Below are 16,869 nucleotides of genomic sequence, written 5' to 3'. Positions count from 1 at the left end.
GGTACAATATATAGTGGCAGAAAAGCAAGAAATGAAACCTCCATATGACTGAATAAATAATAGGAAAAGATGAGGGATACATAGAAAGCAAAAGCCTGATCTAGTGTGTGCACCTACCAGTCACTGCTTGCTCTTGGTTTAATTACCTTTTAAAGAAGGGCCAAAATTAAAACCATTTTTCCACTAACCCATTCTTAACCCAAATTTCAAGGTGCAGTTACAGTGGGGATTCAGCTGCTAAACATCTGTTTCTGCAGTACCAAAGCCTTATAGACTGGCTTTTGAAAACCGAAATCATCCACAGCATTGCCCAACTCTACTTTCTATTCAATTTAAAGGAAGAAACTTAATAGACCACCCATTAAGCTTTCTACATTCTGAAAGTTTGATCCTGGAAATACCTGTGTGTGAGTTGACTTAGGCAGGGCAGCTCAGCTGAGCTTAGTTTCATTCATGAGCGTTGCAGACTCACACTACCAACTTATGTCAGTACACCACCACCACTCAGGGTTGTGGAAAATCTACACCCCTGAGCGATGCGGTTATACTGACTTAACTCCTGGCATAGACAGCTTTATGTTGACAGGAGGGATTCTCCTGTTGACATAACTATTGCCTCTTGGGGAGGTGAAGTACCTATGCTGATAACAGGAGATGTTCTCTTGTCTGTGTAGGTAGTGTCTTCATAGCTGCAGCACTGTAAGTGTAGACAAGCCCTTAGGCCTGAACTCTGTGAGGCTGAAGGTCTTGATGTTGCTGTCCATGTCTAGCTGCATTGTCATATAGTTAACTAACATTTTTAAAACCAGGTTCAGTTTTCCAAGTGAAAAGGCAGCTCTCAAGGGATACCCGTTCAAATGCTCATTATGGATTTTTCCAGGAAGGTGATATAGAAATAACAACATTGTATCATCAGAGAACTAAAATAGTATTGGCACAGTTTTTCAGGAGGTTGACGTTCATGAACAAAAAAGGTAGTGTTGCCTAGCAGATAGATTACTAGACCAGGGCTTAGGAGATCTAGGTTCTATTCTTGGCTCTGCTGCTGGCCTGCTGGGTGACCTCAGGTAAATCACTTCACTTCTTTGTGTCTCAGTTTCCCCATTTGCAAAACAAGCATAATGATATCGCCTTTGTAAAGTGGTTTGAGATCCACTGAGGAAAAGCATTACTAATAACATTATACCTGTTATTTTCAAGTAGAAATGGACAAAACCCAAGAATGATAATTAGAACTTTCCATGATTTGGGGGAGAATAGCTCATGAACCCATCCCCACCTGCCTCTTTTGGTTTTAAGCCAACTTGACTGACTTTTTACAAAACCCAGACCCTGCTGTTTTATTCATTTTATTGTCATCCATTCTGTGGAGCACTAGCAGTTTTGAAACTGAAATGGTGTGTTCAGCTGATAAGACAAGACTTGGGTATAATACATACCAGAGTGGCAGACTTTTTATTCCTGAGGTAACTTTCAATTGCATCATTATTTGGGGCAAAAACTGTGTAAGTGTTAGCTGCTTCTATTTCACTTGCCAGCCTATATTGCTGTTGTGGAAAGACATAAAAAAAAAACAACACCTTGTAATGGTATTCTGCTACCAGCCCAAACACACATAGTCTAGAGAACTACTTGTATTCTTAAAATAGCATGAATACTTGCAATAACATAACCCCTGAAAATGGAGTAATCAGGCATCTGTTCTAAGCGGGGCAGCAGTTTTGGCAATGTGCCACTCAGACCTCTGAGTGGTGTTAGAACCTGAAATCAAAGCATACAAACAATGTCAATATATTGACATATACCATGCTTGCAGCTGCAAGGACTGGAAATAGAATAAACTGATGTACCATACAATATTTTTCTACAGCTGTTGGCTGTTTCCCCATCCAATTTGTATTGCCTTGCTCAGGAGGCAAAGGAATAGAGAGCAGGGTGCTAACTTTTTAATTACATGGTGATGTACCTTATCAATAACATGGATGATTCCATTCGTGGCTGCAATATCACCAACGACAATGTTAGCTCCTTCAATAGTGATGTTCTGGAAAGAAAAGGATTAGGGTTTACTTTTAATCACAGTTACACCAGTTTGCTGATTGTGTGCAGCAGACTTCCACCTGTCTAACTGTTTACATAGAGGTAGATTGTATCCTTATCTAACATGGTCAAGCAAGGTGCCTGGGAGACAGTAAGCATTCCTCCCCCGGCCTAGGCATTGTTAGGGCTCCCCAGATTCACAGTCCTGGAGCACAGGGGCTGCACCCCTGATGATTTGCTCTGAGGAAACTGGTTGGGGAATAGGTGGCATTGTGGTTCTGTCTTCCCACTAGAGCTGGGTGAAATTTTTCAGATGAATAGTTGACAAAAATGCAGTTTGTTACCCTGAAACTGGTCACCAATTGACACAAATAGCTTTGGCCAATCACAGAATGACTGGAAAAAGAGGGAGGTGGGTCAGTACTGGTGCTTCCACTGTTGGCCCCTGGTAATATTTAACCCAGTGGTTTGGGTACTTGCCTGGCATGTGGGAGACCTGGGTTTGGATCCCTGATCTAAAACCAACTTTTATGATTCACCACAAATTCTGAAAAATTTCCCATTCGGTTCAGTCTAAATCATACTTTTTTTCCCCAGGTGTGTTTTGTTTTTGTTTGTTTGGACGTGACACTGAACTGAAAAATCAGTTATTTGCCCAGCTCTGTTCTCTACATGCAGGCCAGCACAACTGACTAGCTGCATGGAGGCAGCATGCTGGCTTCTTTAAATAGGTGAAGTAAATTACTTACTTAAGGAGCCTCAGGAAGAATTGTGCTTCTGAGGCAGAACCTCCTGGTGCTTCTTTTGAGGTGGTGCACCGAGGCGCCGCTTCTCTTATTACGGCTTGCATGCTAAAAACACCATCTAGCCCTCAGTAATTTTGAGACGTCTGTGCATTCCCAAAGCTTCACTGGCCTAGTGGAACCTCTTCAACATGCTCCCCCAAAGAATATTCCTTCAAGGGACTAAATACTATGGAGTTCGCATATTCCCAGAAACGTGTATAGATTCCTACAATAAATCAGCCAACTTCTGAAGGCTAGGTTCAGAGGTGGTCAAGGACACCTGGCTTCAGCTTATTTATCTTTAAAAATACTTTCAAATGATTTGGGACCATCAAGCTGTGCATGCAGTCAGCCAATGTAGTCGCATGGTATTGCTATTATCCTAATCCTCCCTCCCTCTCGCCTCCCAGTATTGTTTGTTATACTTGCTTGATATGTCTTGTGTTAAATTAGAGGGTAAACTCTTCAGGGTATGGATTGTGCTTTCCTATGTGTACCCCCCTTACAATGGGGCTCTGACCATTTAGGGTTTCTGTCTGCTACAACAATACCAATAATATACATATAAGAATTGATGAGTCACAGTCTGGCTGTCTAGATAAAGCAGTAGAGAAAACAGTACTTGTCAGAGAACCCAACAGTGAGAGAATGTTATAGAGAAATTACGTTAATGCCTATGTTATAAGCATCTTTAAATGTAAGCATATGCATGGGTATTAATATTATTATAGCACTACTGATGGACTGAGAGCAAAATGGGATTTCAAGCTGGCTGACAAGCGATCTTACCTCACTTTCTTTAGACAGATGCAAGAAATTGTTATGCAGAGATGTGGCCAGTGTGTCAGATGATAAATTCTGGAGGTCAGCAAGTCTATAAGCTCCCACTAATACATGATACCTAAAAGGAAATTCAGCTGGATTCTAATGTTTGTATTTTCTTACAGCTTGCAGATAAATAAACATGGCGTTTCAGACCACGGTTTCTAGGTCAGATTCTGCTTTGAGCTACGCTGGGGTAAAGTTGGGGTTGTTTGTTCAGTGCATAGCACAGTTGGGCCTTGGTCTCAGCTGCGGATCTAAACACCACAGTAATGATACAAATAATAAATAATTGTCTTCAATGGGATTACCATTTCAGTGTAAAAAAGAAGCATCTGACTCACTGTCTTTAAGGATGTAAAAGCTGCCTCGCTGTAATGAGTTCAAATCAAAATGATATTTGCATTGAAAACCAATTCATTTAAAGAATCAGATGCATCAAATATTAAAGAAAACATCAACGTACTTTAGTAGGGTTGCAATGTTAGTCTTTGACATCCAAAAGGCTTTCTCATCTTGATCCATGTTTTCAATTGCTCGAAGGGAAGGCACAAGGATGGTTAAATTTGAAGTCACTGACAGCACTGTGTTTATTGAAGCCTCCTGAATCAGAGTAAAATGTGTTATATTGTATATCCTAAGCTTATGTGTCATCAGGTGACCCTTTTAATAGGGTTCCGGACATGAGCTGTCCTGTGATTGGTGTGGGGAGGAAGAACCATTAAGTAGCCTAATGATTTGAACCAATGGCTACAAAGAGAGCTACAAAAAATGTGTGTTTCAGAGTAACAGCCGTGTTAGTCTGTATTCGCAAAAAGAAAAGGAGTACTTGTGGCACCTTAGAGACTAACCAATTTATTAGAGCATGAGCTTTCGTGAGCTACAGCTCACTTCAAAGCTCATGCTCAAATAAATTGGTTAGTCTCTAAGGTACCACAAGTACTCCTTTTCTTTTTGCGAAAAAATGTGTGGAAAGCCAAAACAGTGAATTTTTGGTCCGTGTATGAAGAATAGAAACAATCTTAATAAGGATAAGAACCAATTTTAATATAACCATAAAAAACAAGTCAATCTACACAACTATTGTACTATGTCATTTATTTTATGTATTTGAATTAAAAAATATTTTGGTTACTACTGCTGCTTGATAATAGTTGCAACTGAAGTACCCATGAAGGGTAGGCAGAAGTATTTAAGAAACAGGATGAATAGAGTTAATAGCCATGAAATAGGTAATCTGCCTAATACAAGATTCACATGTGAAAGGCTGGTTTCAGAGTAATAGCCATGTTAGTCTGTATTCGCAAAAAGAAAAGGAGTACTTGTGGCACTTTAGAGACTAACCAGTTTATTTGAGCATGAGCTTTCGTGAAGGTGCCACAAGTACTCCTTTCCTTTATTTGAAAGACTGTACATTTAAGCAGAGATTTTTCCAAGAACCATAAGGGAGTTATGCATCTAACTCTCAATGAATTTCAATAGGATTTGGGTGCCTAATTCCCTTCAGGTGCTGTTGACAATCCCAGTTTTAACATAGGGCTGTAGGCTGCTAATGTTTGAGTATGCTAACTCGTGTTTCATTTAGCAGTGTTGGATCTTAGGCTGTGGAAGAAACTGGGGAGGAGAGATTAAGAGGATTAACCTCAGTATAGCCTCTTTCTCATAAAACAAAACAAAATACCATCAGCACCACCAAAATTTGCTAATTTCACTCTTGTAAATTTCCATGGAGCAAGAGGTTCAGGTTTTGCCTTGCCCTAGCTTGTGTGCTGCCTGGAGACTGGCCATGGGCTCTTCCTAGTGCTCCTTCATCACTTTTGTCATTTCAGTGTCAAGAAAGGAGAATTGTGCAGAAACCAGTCCCTTGAAATAGTTGGGAATTGTATCTGCTAGTGTCATCTTTCAAGTCACCATTGCCACAAGCATCTGAGGGCCTCCCAAGTATTTAAAAATAGAGCTAACAATAACAATCTCCCTCTTCCTTCCTAGTCTGTAGGAAAAAACAGCATGCAGGTATGAAAATGTATAAACATGAACATTCCTGCTAGAGTATGAAGTTAAAAATATGCCCAGAAAAAGACCTCCCTGTTTGCTTGTCTTATCAAACACCATTTGATCCAGAGAGAGGTTTTCCCCTACCACCAAAACATCAGCATAGGAACATAGCTCAGGCAACCATAGGGCCTGATTCAAGGCCCACTGAAGTCAGTAGAAAGATTCCTACTGATTCTTATGGGCTTTGGATCAGGCCCACAGTCTCTTTCTGTGCAATATGCACAGCTAGCAATAAGTATCTAAGGGCCAAGATCTGATTTGTACAAGCTCGGATAGTCACTGTGCTTTGATTTGCCAGTTCCTGCTTTTTATGAAACTATTTTGCAACTGAAAAGGATATGAGTAAAGACTGATGACAACTGGTGTCTTGTTAACCACTTCTAGATGGCTAGGATTCTTACTGTGTTGGAGTAAAATCTGAGGACAAACCTACTTCAAGAACCCTGTACTTCTTATCCTTTAACAGAATACTTGGCTTGTGTTTCAAGACAATGGAACTGAAAAAAATAAATATTAGGTGGTATGTGACCATGGGTGTGGCGTGGAGGAAAGACTGAAGGGAATGGGGGAGGCTAGGGATTTTGATAGGAGATAATTAAGACAATATATATAATTGATTTAAAGTATTTTTGGTAGGTTATTTAGATAGCTGTGATTATAACTACAACAGCGCCATGAACAATATCTATGTAATGGGAGAAGGAGCATCACACAAATATAAAGAATAGAACTTGCTACTCACCTGAGATGTTAAAATCATGGAAGTTGCACTGTCTCTTCTAATAGACAAGTGGGGAATGTGACACTATAGAACACCAGTTCTCAAACTGTGGGTTGGGACCCCAAGGTGGGTTGCGACCCTGTTTTAATGGGGTCGCCAGGCCTCGTGTTAGACTTGCTGAGGCCGGGGGCTGAAGGCTGAGCCCCATCACCTGGGGACAAAGCCCAAGGACTTCCACCCTGAGTGGCAGGGCTCGGGCTTTGGCTTCTGCCCTGGGTGGCAGGGCTCGGGTTACAGGACCCCCGCTTGAGGCTGAAGGTGAAGCGCTTGGGCTTCGGCTTTGGCCCCCCTGCATGGAGGCGGGTCTCGGGGGTCACAGTACAATGATGTTTGAGAACCTCCTGCTATAGAAGAATATATTTTTTAACACTACAGTTCTTTAATTTTAAGAGGTGGAGTTTCTCTGAAGTAAAGCAGGAATGTCCATATCCCTATTTCAATAGGCTTTGTGGTCTGCTCCCCGCATAGTGTGTTCACTCTTCTCTTTCTCCCCTCTACCACCTGACGAGTTTTGTGCAAACCTAGCAGCACTTTCATAATACTTGACTCCTAATACATGACTACATGTACTTATTTCCGCTCTGGTTTTGTTGTTTTCTGTCTGTAAAATTGCCAATGGAATATGCTGCTGTTTGAGAACCTGAATCAAGCAGGCAGCCAGATAACTATTTTACAATTAGCCACATTATCCTCCAAGTCCTCTCGGCCATGATGGCTACACTAAATGTGACAATAGTTAGGCAGCTGGCGTGTTATGACTGCTGCTTGTCATACTGTTCCTAAGGGTCTGTCTGTTACCCTGTGCTTGCTCCATCTATTTGTTGTATCGACCAATTGTCTGTTGTCTTATATTTAGACTGTAAGCTCTTTGGAGTTGGAAGTGTCACATTACAGGAGGTGATCTGGCAAATATGAATCAGTTTGTTTGGAACACTTCTCATTTTGTTCAAACAGGTGTTTCTAACCCTACTATACAGTCAGACATTCTATTGTGATTTATCTGCTCATTCATTTTCTATGGTTCAATCAAGTCAGTGCAGATGGTGGGTTCCTCCTCACTTGCTCTGACAGTCAGAATGATGACCACACACAGTTTAGGATTTTCATGCCATCCAGCACTGTGCAAATATGCAGGAGAAAGAATTCTTCTCCCATCCCCTTTGCTGTGGAGGCTACAGCAGCCATGGGTGCCACAGACCTTGTGCAGCCTTCTCACCAAGGGGCAGATAGGAGGACCTGCTCTGTGGTGCAATCTGATGTCATCTGCATGCCCACAGAGCTGAGCTCTGTATGCAGCCTCCCACCCCATATACTAGAACTGGTATTGGTTCCTCTGCCAGTGGAGCTTCTGCGTCTATTGAGATTGGAGCTGGAATTTGGCCTCAGTGCGGAAGAATTAGATGACCAGATTCTGCCCCGAAGTACACGTATTCACCTGTTCATGTCAGTACAGATCTTGGACTATATTATTTCACTAGAGATCCACGTTTCTATATATTAAAAGGATAGTATTTTCCTCAAACAAAAGTATACTCACATTAACCCACTGGTTAAATCCAGCTGCCTCTGACAGAGCAGACAACTCCTGATCCAATAAAGAGAAGAATGAATACAGTGGTTATTCATAAGACCTATATAAGTGGTCTGATTTTCAGAGGTAATGAGCACCTACAGCTGCTATTGCAATCTGTGGTGACACAGAATGTCTGTCCTGGGTGCTGTTACATGGAGATGCAGGGGTTCAGTAGGTATACAGAATGAGGACAGTGGCAGTTGTATCATCAGCAATCAAACAGTAACATTTTCCTAGTACTATGGTACACTTTGGTTTCAGTGGGAGTTGTGAAAGCTCAACTCCTCTGAAAATCAGGCCACCTAATGCTTAAATATGTATGTGTCAATGACTTTATCATTTAATGTATAGGTGTCTAACTTTGGGCTAAACATTTTATCTCTAAATATTCAAGTACAAATCTTGTCTTATCTAAATCCCAAATAAATCAAAAGAGAATTCTTTGTTTTTGTGCTGTATGTACACCACCTAGCACGATGGGGTCACGGACCATGACTGGGACACCTAGGCACTATTGCAATATAAATTAAATGATAAAGTCATTAACACAGAGTTAATGTTGCCTGGTGATAGTCTGTGCCCTTCCAGAATGTTAAGTTCAGAAAAACTCAGACTTGTGGAAACAAAGAAAAACTGAATTAAGGTTGTTTGCCCATTGTGACTAAGTTCCTGCTCTACCTTGGTGGGTCTTGCGCTTATTGACGGATTTGCTCGCTTTGGAGCTTCACGGCAGCCCTCAGCTTGGCCGTTTTTCTGAATTCATGGTCCAGGTTGACTCCTCCTGTGTCTTACCAGGAGTTGGGGAGGATTTGGGGGGAACCCGGGCCCGCCCTCTACTCTGGGTTCCAGCCCAGAGCCCTGTGGAATGCAGCTGTCTAGAGTGCCTCCTGGAACAGCTGTGTGACAGCTACAACTCCCTGGGCTATTTCCCCATGGCCTCCTCCCAACACCTTCTTTATCCTCACCATAGGACCTTCCTCCTAGTGTCTGATAATGCTTGTACACCTCAGTCCTCCAACAGTCCGCGTTCTCACTCTCAGCTCCTAGTGCCTCTTGCTCCCAGCTCCTCACATGCACACCACAAACTGAAGTGAGCTCCTTTTTAAAACCCAGGTGCCCTGATTAGCCTGCCTTAATTGTCTCCAGAAGGTTCCTGATTGTTTTGGAACCTTCCCTGTTACCTTACCCAGGGAAAAGGGACCTACTAAGCCTGGGGCTAATATATCTGCCTTCTATTACTCTCCTATAGCCATCTGGTTCGACCCTGTCACACCATGTAACCTTAACTCTGTCTTCTTTGAGTGTTGCCCCCATATCACCCATAATGTACTTTCTCATACTCTGCCTGTTCACTGTAATGCACAGGCACTCCCTGCACTTGCTCTACACTCAGACATGGAGCCTACTCCAACAAAATACCACTGGCAAAATTTAACAGCTGCCTCAGACCCTTTTACAACCCCTTTACACGTGCACACAGGTTACTATCTAAATCTATACTTTCCCCCACTCATCATTAAATCCACAGACTGCTCTTCTATCCCACCTCACTATTGATAATACCCATGGCAAGAAAAGCCCAGTGCCCTTCTGTTTGACATAATTCAATACACAATTCTGTATTGAAACCCTGCATCTCCATGTACTGTCACCCAGGATTGACATTTTAGGTCATCTCAGATTGCAGTGGGAGCTGTGGTTGCTCATTATAAAGAGACTGAGAGCAGGGCTCAGACACTCCCACAGAGGCAAGGCCCCCATATTCCAACTTACATGAGAGGGGCAGGGAGGGGGACTCAGACTTCTCTGATGGTGTAGGAGCCCCAAGATCTGGGCACACGCTATCTGGAGCTCTCCCTATTCTCCTCCAGTACACCTGCCACTCACCCCCATGTCCCTTTCCCAGTGTCCCTCCCCTATCCCCATTTATCCCTGCTCCCCTTGAGGTAGCCCCAAACCCCTCACTCCTATACCCCCACTCCTCCACCCCCTAAAATGCCCCTCCTGACAGTAAGCATTCTTACATCTAACTTTTGTTTTGTTACAAACATACTTTAAATGTATTCCTGCAAAATGCCTCCCTCCCAAAGAGGGGTAGATTTTTTTTATATGCCTTTCTGCCCTAGGCAGGGGCTGGAACTGTCATTAGCTGGGTGAGTTCAGGACAAAAGGCTTACTGCTTATCGCCTTGAACTATCCAGCTACAGAGAAAGCTTTCCACCTACAAAGCCTCTTAGCCTCCTTTTTTTGCACATGCTCAGTGTGATTTGTTTGGTGTTTGACCCTTACTCAAGAGCTTCACTGGAGAGCCAAACTCTTACTAAGAGTGTTTTGAATTTTGCTCCCCAAAAGGACTTGTTGGTGCTACACACACTTGGATGGTAACGCTTAAGTGAGCGAGACCCTTATGTTTGATCTCCAGGCCTGGGCAAAAAAAAGATTATATATTTAGAAAAGCTGTTTATTTCAGGGGGCTGTATCTCAGGAATCCCTTGGTCAAATGACCTCAAATTTGGATCACTACCCATACTCTGCACTCCCACAGGGCACACTACATTTCAAGGCAATCTATGTAACTGTGCAGATTTTACAGCACTAAGAAGAGTCATTCTTTACACACAATGGTCTTCTCAACCTTAACTATAGTGAAGCTAGTGCTCCATTATAATAAACATAAGAACAATTAAAGACAAGTCAATTTTTAAAACTTTCTTTTTTGTAGTACTGATAGTGAGTGGAAATCCTTTAGGGTCATTTTCAGAAATGGGACAGCTTTAGTAGCCAAAGTGTACTGTAGTCCTAGAAAAACTATACTGCTATTCAGTTATGATTCCCCATTCCCAGGCAGCATGTTTACTGCAGACCTTCATCTTGAGCGTAATATCTCCCTAGACAGACATTTTGTTTTCCACCAACTGGAGAGTGGAAGAGTTTTCAGGCTGTGTGTTGCCATTTCCAAGTAATGTGAAAGGCTGCAAAATTAACCGGATATTATAAATCCATTGGCAAACCTGCTGCAAATGTCTTTATGTTCTGTAATGGAGTCTTAGTCAGTAATTTATTTGGTTTCTGTTCATTTCAGTGCTGAGACTGGGAACAGATTGGGCTATAAATGGTAATGCCAATCCCAGCTTCTTACTGCTGCCAGTTTAAAAAGAAAAGATAAAATAGCTGAGAAGATTGACACATACCTTTCCTTTTCCTATCCAGTTAAATAGTTGAAAATTTACCTTCACTAAATGACCTGTTTTGTTCTCCTATTTTATATATGATAAGTCGATCTCTGATCAAAACTGACAGGTTCAGATGAGACTAATTTTCAAGGCCAGATTTTCATATAAATGGGGCATCCACAGCTCTCAATGACTTCAGTTGTATTTTGTGAAAATTAGGCTCTAATGCTGGCATTTTCAGAGGCTTAATGAAATCAGATGCCCAATTCCCTTAGGCCCTTTGAAAGTGCTAGCCTCTCTCTTTAAACACAGTATCTCATTTCTGGGATTTGCAAGGGTCTCAGGAGGAACACTGTCTGCAGTCAGCACAGTTGTGCATTACATTGTTAGGGTTGTTCAGAAGTTACTTTACTGTCTCCCTGGCCAGCATTACAAAAAGAATCTGCAGTTGAACTTACCCTTAGACAAAAGATCACTATCTTACTTACATCTGCTGCACTTCCATAGCATATGATGCCATCTCCTTCGTATCCCTTTGGACACACACAGTCCCAGACACCAGATGACACAAACTGACAAGTTGCCTTTAAAAAATGAGGGAGAGAAGATTTAATCTGTCAAAGAGCTGGGGATTCAAGAGATGTTGTTGATATAATATGCTTGCACATAATACAAGGCAATGCTGAGATGTGGCAAAGTTAAAATAGCTGAAAATCCCTTCATTGAGGCCCTCATTCAGTAAAGTATCCCTATTCTGGAAAGCACTTAAGCATGTTCTTAAGTCCCACTGAAATCAATAGGACTTAAATGCTTTCATGAATGGAAGAAACAAGGTGTGTGAGGTAATATCTTTTATTGGACCAACTTCTGTTGGTGAGAGAGACAAGCTCACCAACAGAAGTTGGTCCAATAAAAGATATTAGAAAGCTTTTCATCCAGCATACAAGAAAAAATACTTTACAATTTAGATAATCAGTCTCATGCCACAAATGATGAAAAGTTCAGAGAACGGTTAGTGAAAAACCTATAAACTGTCAAACAATTGTGAATTACAAAATCGTGCGCACCAAAGCTGTTTGCAGATAATTTAGGAATGGAAATGAAAGGCTAAATTGATCAGATAATTTATTGGCAATAAATAATCCAAACAGTTCTAAATTAAAAAAAAATCTCTTTATGCAATATAGCCTAACACATCTTGAAGAATCCCATAATGCCTGACTGAGCAGATACTTCTGGTCTGGAGAGAAGAAATTGTAGTGGCCATTAAGTATTTTAACTACTGTATCTGGGAAAAGCAAATTGGACCTTGATTTCAGACCCACAGAATAAATTGCATCGTAGTAAACTTATGCACTGTGGATGGATGAGCAGGCCCTCCTGAAATTTGAGCCTATGGCTCCTGAGAGTCTATGTATTGTTAGACCAGATGATGAGACTACTAAGCCCCCTTTCTTTTGCCTTCTTTGAAAGGTGAATGGGATAACTGAACCCTGAACTTGCTATTGTAAGTAACCAAAAATAACTTATTCTATGGTGTAGGGATTCAATGGATCTGCACCAATTTACAGCAGCAGAGAATTTGTTTCTGTATCTTCATGCTGTATTGCTGATATTCCAAAAAAACAAAACCAACCGTCTAGATATGTCAGAGAACATGGAGATCAACTTTCCAGTCTTCTTAACAGACCAAATTGTAGGGGCCTTACTCGATTATCACTCAGACTTCAGTTAGGGAAACTTTAATGGATCTCAGTGGAAAAACCTAGTAAGGATCTCAGGATCTATTTGGATATCAGCAATCCTTTCACCTGACACTGAAGGACATTTTTATGCACTCAACTGAGCTTTAAAGATCCTACAACATGAAGCTGCGACATGTTTGCTCTAGTGGAATGCCATTCATTCTCACACCCATGGAAGAAATATTATCCACTGATGCATACAGTAAAACAAATGTTATTTTAATATTTGTTCTGAGAATAATTAACTCACCAGATGATGGCACTTTCCATTTTGTTCCAAACAAGAGTTTATTGGTTCACATTCAATTCCATTCCCCCGAAATCCTTCCTTACATTCACAGTCATTCTACGATTCCAACAAAACAAGGCAATAAAGTAAAACGATTAAAACATTGTAGATCTTCTAAACACTATGGATCAGATTTCCAGATGGTGTTTATCCATATAGCGCCACTGAATTCAATGGTGTGACACCAATTTACACCATCTGAGAATCTGTCCCTTTGTACTTTAAACCCACAAAGCGTTTGTGCTGAAACTCTGAACATGCTGTTGCATTTCCAACATTAATACCAGTAAGTTGAGGCCCAGCACATGGTGGAGCCGAAGTGTTTGATCTTTTGGCATCATTCATGGGGAGGGGGGTAGTCTCTCAGTGTGTCCTGCATGGATGTTTAAAAGAATTAGTGATTTAAAAACTATATACATATGTGCTCTAGAAATATCCTAGAGAGATAATTGGCATTCATGGATTGTGGATGGATTTTTTTTAAAAATTTTTCCTGAATAGCTGTAAATAACTAAAGAATAAAGTACAGTCCTTTTCAATAGAGAATTAATGTTGATAGATTTTTTCAGAAGAAGTGAGTTTTAAGGCAAGATTTAAAATGGAGAGAAGGGTACTCATTTGGGACATAAGACCATCAGATTTGAAGGGGCCTCCTGTATCATTGATTCCAGTCCCCTGCTATTGCAGTCAATCCCATCATATAATCAATCCCTTCATAAATTTATCAAGTTCCATTTGAAAACCACTTCAGTTTTTTGCCCCTACTCCTATGAGATGAGGAACACAAGATGTGGGAGGCTGTTCCAGGTGGGGTTGCATGGAAGAGGGCACATAGAGGGAGTGGGAGAAGACGTAGAAGGTAGTAGTTCGGGAGCAAACTTGGGCAGAACAGAATGAGGTAGAGGTAGTGCAGGAAGATATGAGCGAAACTTACCTGACCCGGCCCTACGTATATGCAGGTAGCATTGTCATGGCACCCTCTGAAATTTGGTAGCAGACAATTGTTGATCTCTGAGCAATCTCTTCCATTCCCACTCCATCCTGGCTGGCATACACATGTGTGAGTTCCAAGGCCTGTTTTAATACATTCTGCCTGTAGGGACATGACACGGTAAACAAATTTAATGGACACCAACCACCATTTTAAAATGGACAGCTCAGAAAAGGACATGCTGGAAAGGAGATGGAATCTTTGGCTATGACACTAGAGAACAAACTCTATTTTTTCCCCTTTAATATTTTCATAGAATTTTTTTTAGTGCTGGACTTACAGCCCTGGAGGTTGACATCCCCCTTTGTCCATAGGAGACCGTGGTGGGCAGAAAGGTTCCCCCGCAATGCCATGTCAGTGTGTCTCACCCTGACTTGGAGGGGTGAAGGTCTCTCTTGACTGAATCAAATCTTCGACCTCTGAACTGATGCAATCAGCAAAGACGGCAATTAATGCCAGCCACTGTGGGTGTTATTATGTGGCTACCTGTGCACTGCTAACTATAATGCAACTAGCAACTTGTTTCACATAAGCTTCCAAACAGTCATCAGATGATAAGAAATAACTTTAGGTCACTAATAACTTGACCTGAATTTGATCTGACAATTTAAACATTGAAAATAGTTTTAAAATCCATTACTTAATCCCTTGAACTAGTTACAGGCTTCCTTGTAGTAGATCCTGCTCTGCCAACTCTAAAGAGGAAAAAGATCCCTCATTGCCATAGCTTTACCTTTATTATGGAATGGGAGGGCATAGAGGCGTAGAGAGATTTCAATCCATGGGTCTACTGCTTTGAAGGAAGATTTTACTTTGGGTTATATTAAGAATGTCACAGAAGTCGCTAAAAAAGTTGTGTGGCATCCATCTTTGGGCACAATGACTATATAAGTCATAGCAATTTTCATAGCAAAGCAACTGTAAGGGCAAGAATTTTAATTATGGGAAGGATTTGAATTTGGTTGGAAATTCCGAATTTATATATGCAAATGTTTCTTACTGGTATTCCTAGCCTTTCTTTAGATTTCCTCTAAACTAAGCAACTCCTTCTGTAAGAAATCATATACTTACATTGGTATTGCAACCACCTTGAACTAAACTAGCACAAGGATCTACTTCACTGCAGGTTGTTCCATCTCCCTCATATCCAGGTTTGCAGATGCAGCTATAAAAACAAGGTTTGATTAAATCATTTTGCATGATAGGACACTTGCAAAATTAAGCTGAATTGATTTTTGATAATTTTTTCCTTTAGCACATTGTCCAAATTACAGGCTGCTTAAAATGATTAGCTTTGGCTTTTTTGAAGATACCACACCATTTCAAGTACATAGATGGTTAAGGGTGAATATCCGAAAAGCACACTGCCCAAAATTTTCAAAAGCACCGACGTCCCATTTTCAAAAGTGACAAGTATTTAGCCTTTCTCATTGCAAGTTAATGAATTTAGGCTCCTAAGACATTTAGGCACTTTTGAAAATTAAACTTAGGTTCCTAAATTACTTTGACACTTTTGACTGTAACCCTCTTACTTCTGCAATTTTACAAGCTCAAACATATTGATCTTAAGATCTGAAAAAGCTATGTATAATGTGTGGAAATGAACACAGAACTGGGAATCAAACCACTGAGATCTAATCCCTGCTCTGCAATTGACTCACTGCATTGCTTTGGGTAGGTCCCTTCACTTTTCTGCCTCCTTTTCTCCCCCTATAAAATGAAAGGAACATGCACGTACCACCTCATAGTATTATGATAAAGATTAATGTTTGTACAATAGTGTGAAGTGTTATCTTGAAACAAAAAATGCCAGTCCTGTAGTTTGATTCTGAAAGTGTTATAGCACACCTAATATTACTTAGATATAACTACCTACCTCCTGGCACCATTACTAAGCTGACAATTTGCATGTGCATGACAGAATTGCACAAAAGGCCCACACGGAACTATCTGCTTATCACAGAGTTTCCCAGCATATCCACTTTTGCATGATCCAGCAAGGCAGATTCCATCACTACCTATCCTGTTATCACATTTCCCGTAAACACACAGGCATTCTGTAGGGGGAAAAATAAGATGTGAAATTAAACAATTGAGAAACAATTGTCCCTATATGGTATTTCTTAAATATTTCAGATTAGTTCTTTCTAAAATCTAAACACCTGTAATAATATTCTTCATATTTTTAGAGCGCACTTGTCTGCCATTGGAATTTAAAGTTATCTGTAGAAGCTGGTGAAGCAGGCACACAACATCATATCTTGGATTGAAAAAACTAAAATGATTACTTATAAACAGATCAAACAAAATCACTAAACTTTTACAAACTAAGGCCCTGATTCTGCAAAAATTTACCCACGTGCTTAACTTTATGCCCTATGAGCAGTTCTGTTGAAGTCACAGAACTACTCACAGTGCAAAAAGATAAACAAATGTGGATGAATTTACAGGATCAAGGCTCAAAAAGATCTTAATATTTTTTTAAAGTAGCTATGCTTCAGCCTCTGACCTTACATCATCTTATGGAAGGCCTAGTGGCCTCTTAGGCTATGTCTACACAGGGATAAAAAACGCACTGCTGGCCCGGGTCAGCTGACTCAGGCTGCGGGGTCCAT

At 40.9% G+C, this 16,869-nt stretch overlaps 1 protein-coding gene across 1 annotated transcript in view; it reads right to left on the bottom strand.

Annotated features, from left to right (window-relative positions):
• STAB2 (stabilin 2) overlaps positions 1–16,869 on the bottom strand; it is a 138,849-nt gene that overhangs the window by 70,422 nt on the left and 51,558 nt on the right. The window contains exons 23-33 of the mRNA XM_077828508.1: positions 16,131–16,311; positions 15,326–15,419; positions 14,198–14,356; positions 13,225–13,320; positions 11,718–11,813; positions 8,021–8,068; positions 4,114–4,250; positions 3,615–3,726; positions 1,967–2,044; positions 1,663–1,761; positions 1,440–1,547 (exon numbers count right to left, since the gene is read on the bottom strand). Of these exons, the coding sequence (XP_077684634.1) occupies positions 1,440–1,547; positions 1,663–1,761; positions 1,967–2,044; positions 3,615–3,726; positions 4,114–4,250; positions 8,021–8,068; positions 11,718–11,813; positions 13,225–13,320; positions 14,198–14,356; positions 15,326–15,419; positions 16,131–16,311 (1,208 nt within the window). The remainder of the gene's footprint in view (positions 1–1,439; positions 1,548–1,662; positions 1,762–1,966; positions 2,045–3,614; positions 3,727–4,113; positions 4,251–8,020; positions 8,069–11,717; positions 11,814–13,224; positions 13,321–14,197; positions 14,357–15,325; positions 15,420–16,130; positions 16,312–16,869) is intronic.

Source organism: Eretmochelys imbricata, chromosome 1, assembly GCF_965152235.1.
Source record: "Eretmochelys imbricata isolate rEreImb1 chromosome 1, rEreImb1.hap1, whole genome shotgun sequence".
Taxonomy (NCBI): domain Eukaryota; kingdom Metazoa; phylum Chordata; order Testudines; family Cheloniidae; genus Eretmochelys; species Eretmochelys imbricata.
This window is presented reverse-complemented; position numbering and strand designations above follow the sequence as displayed.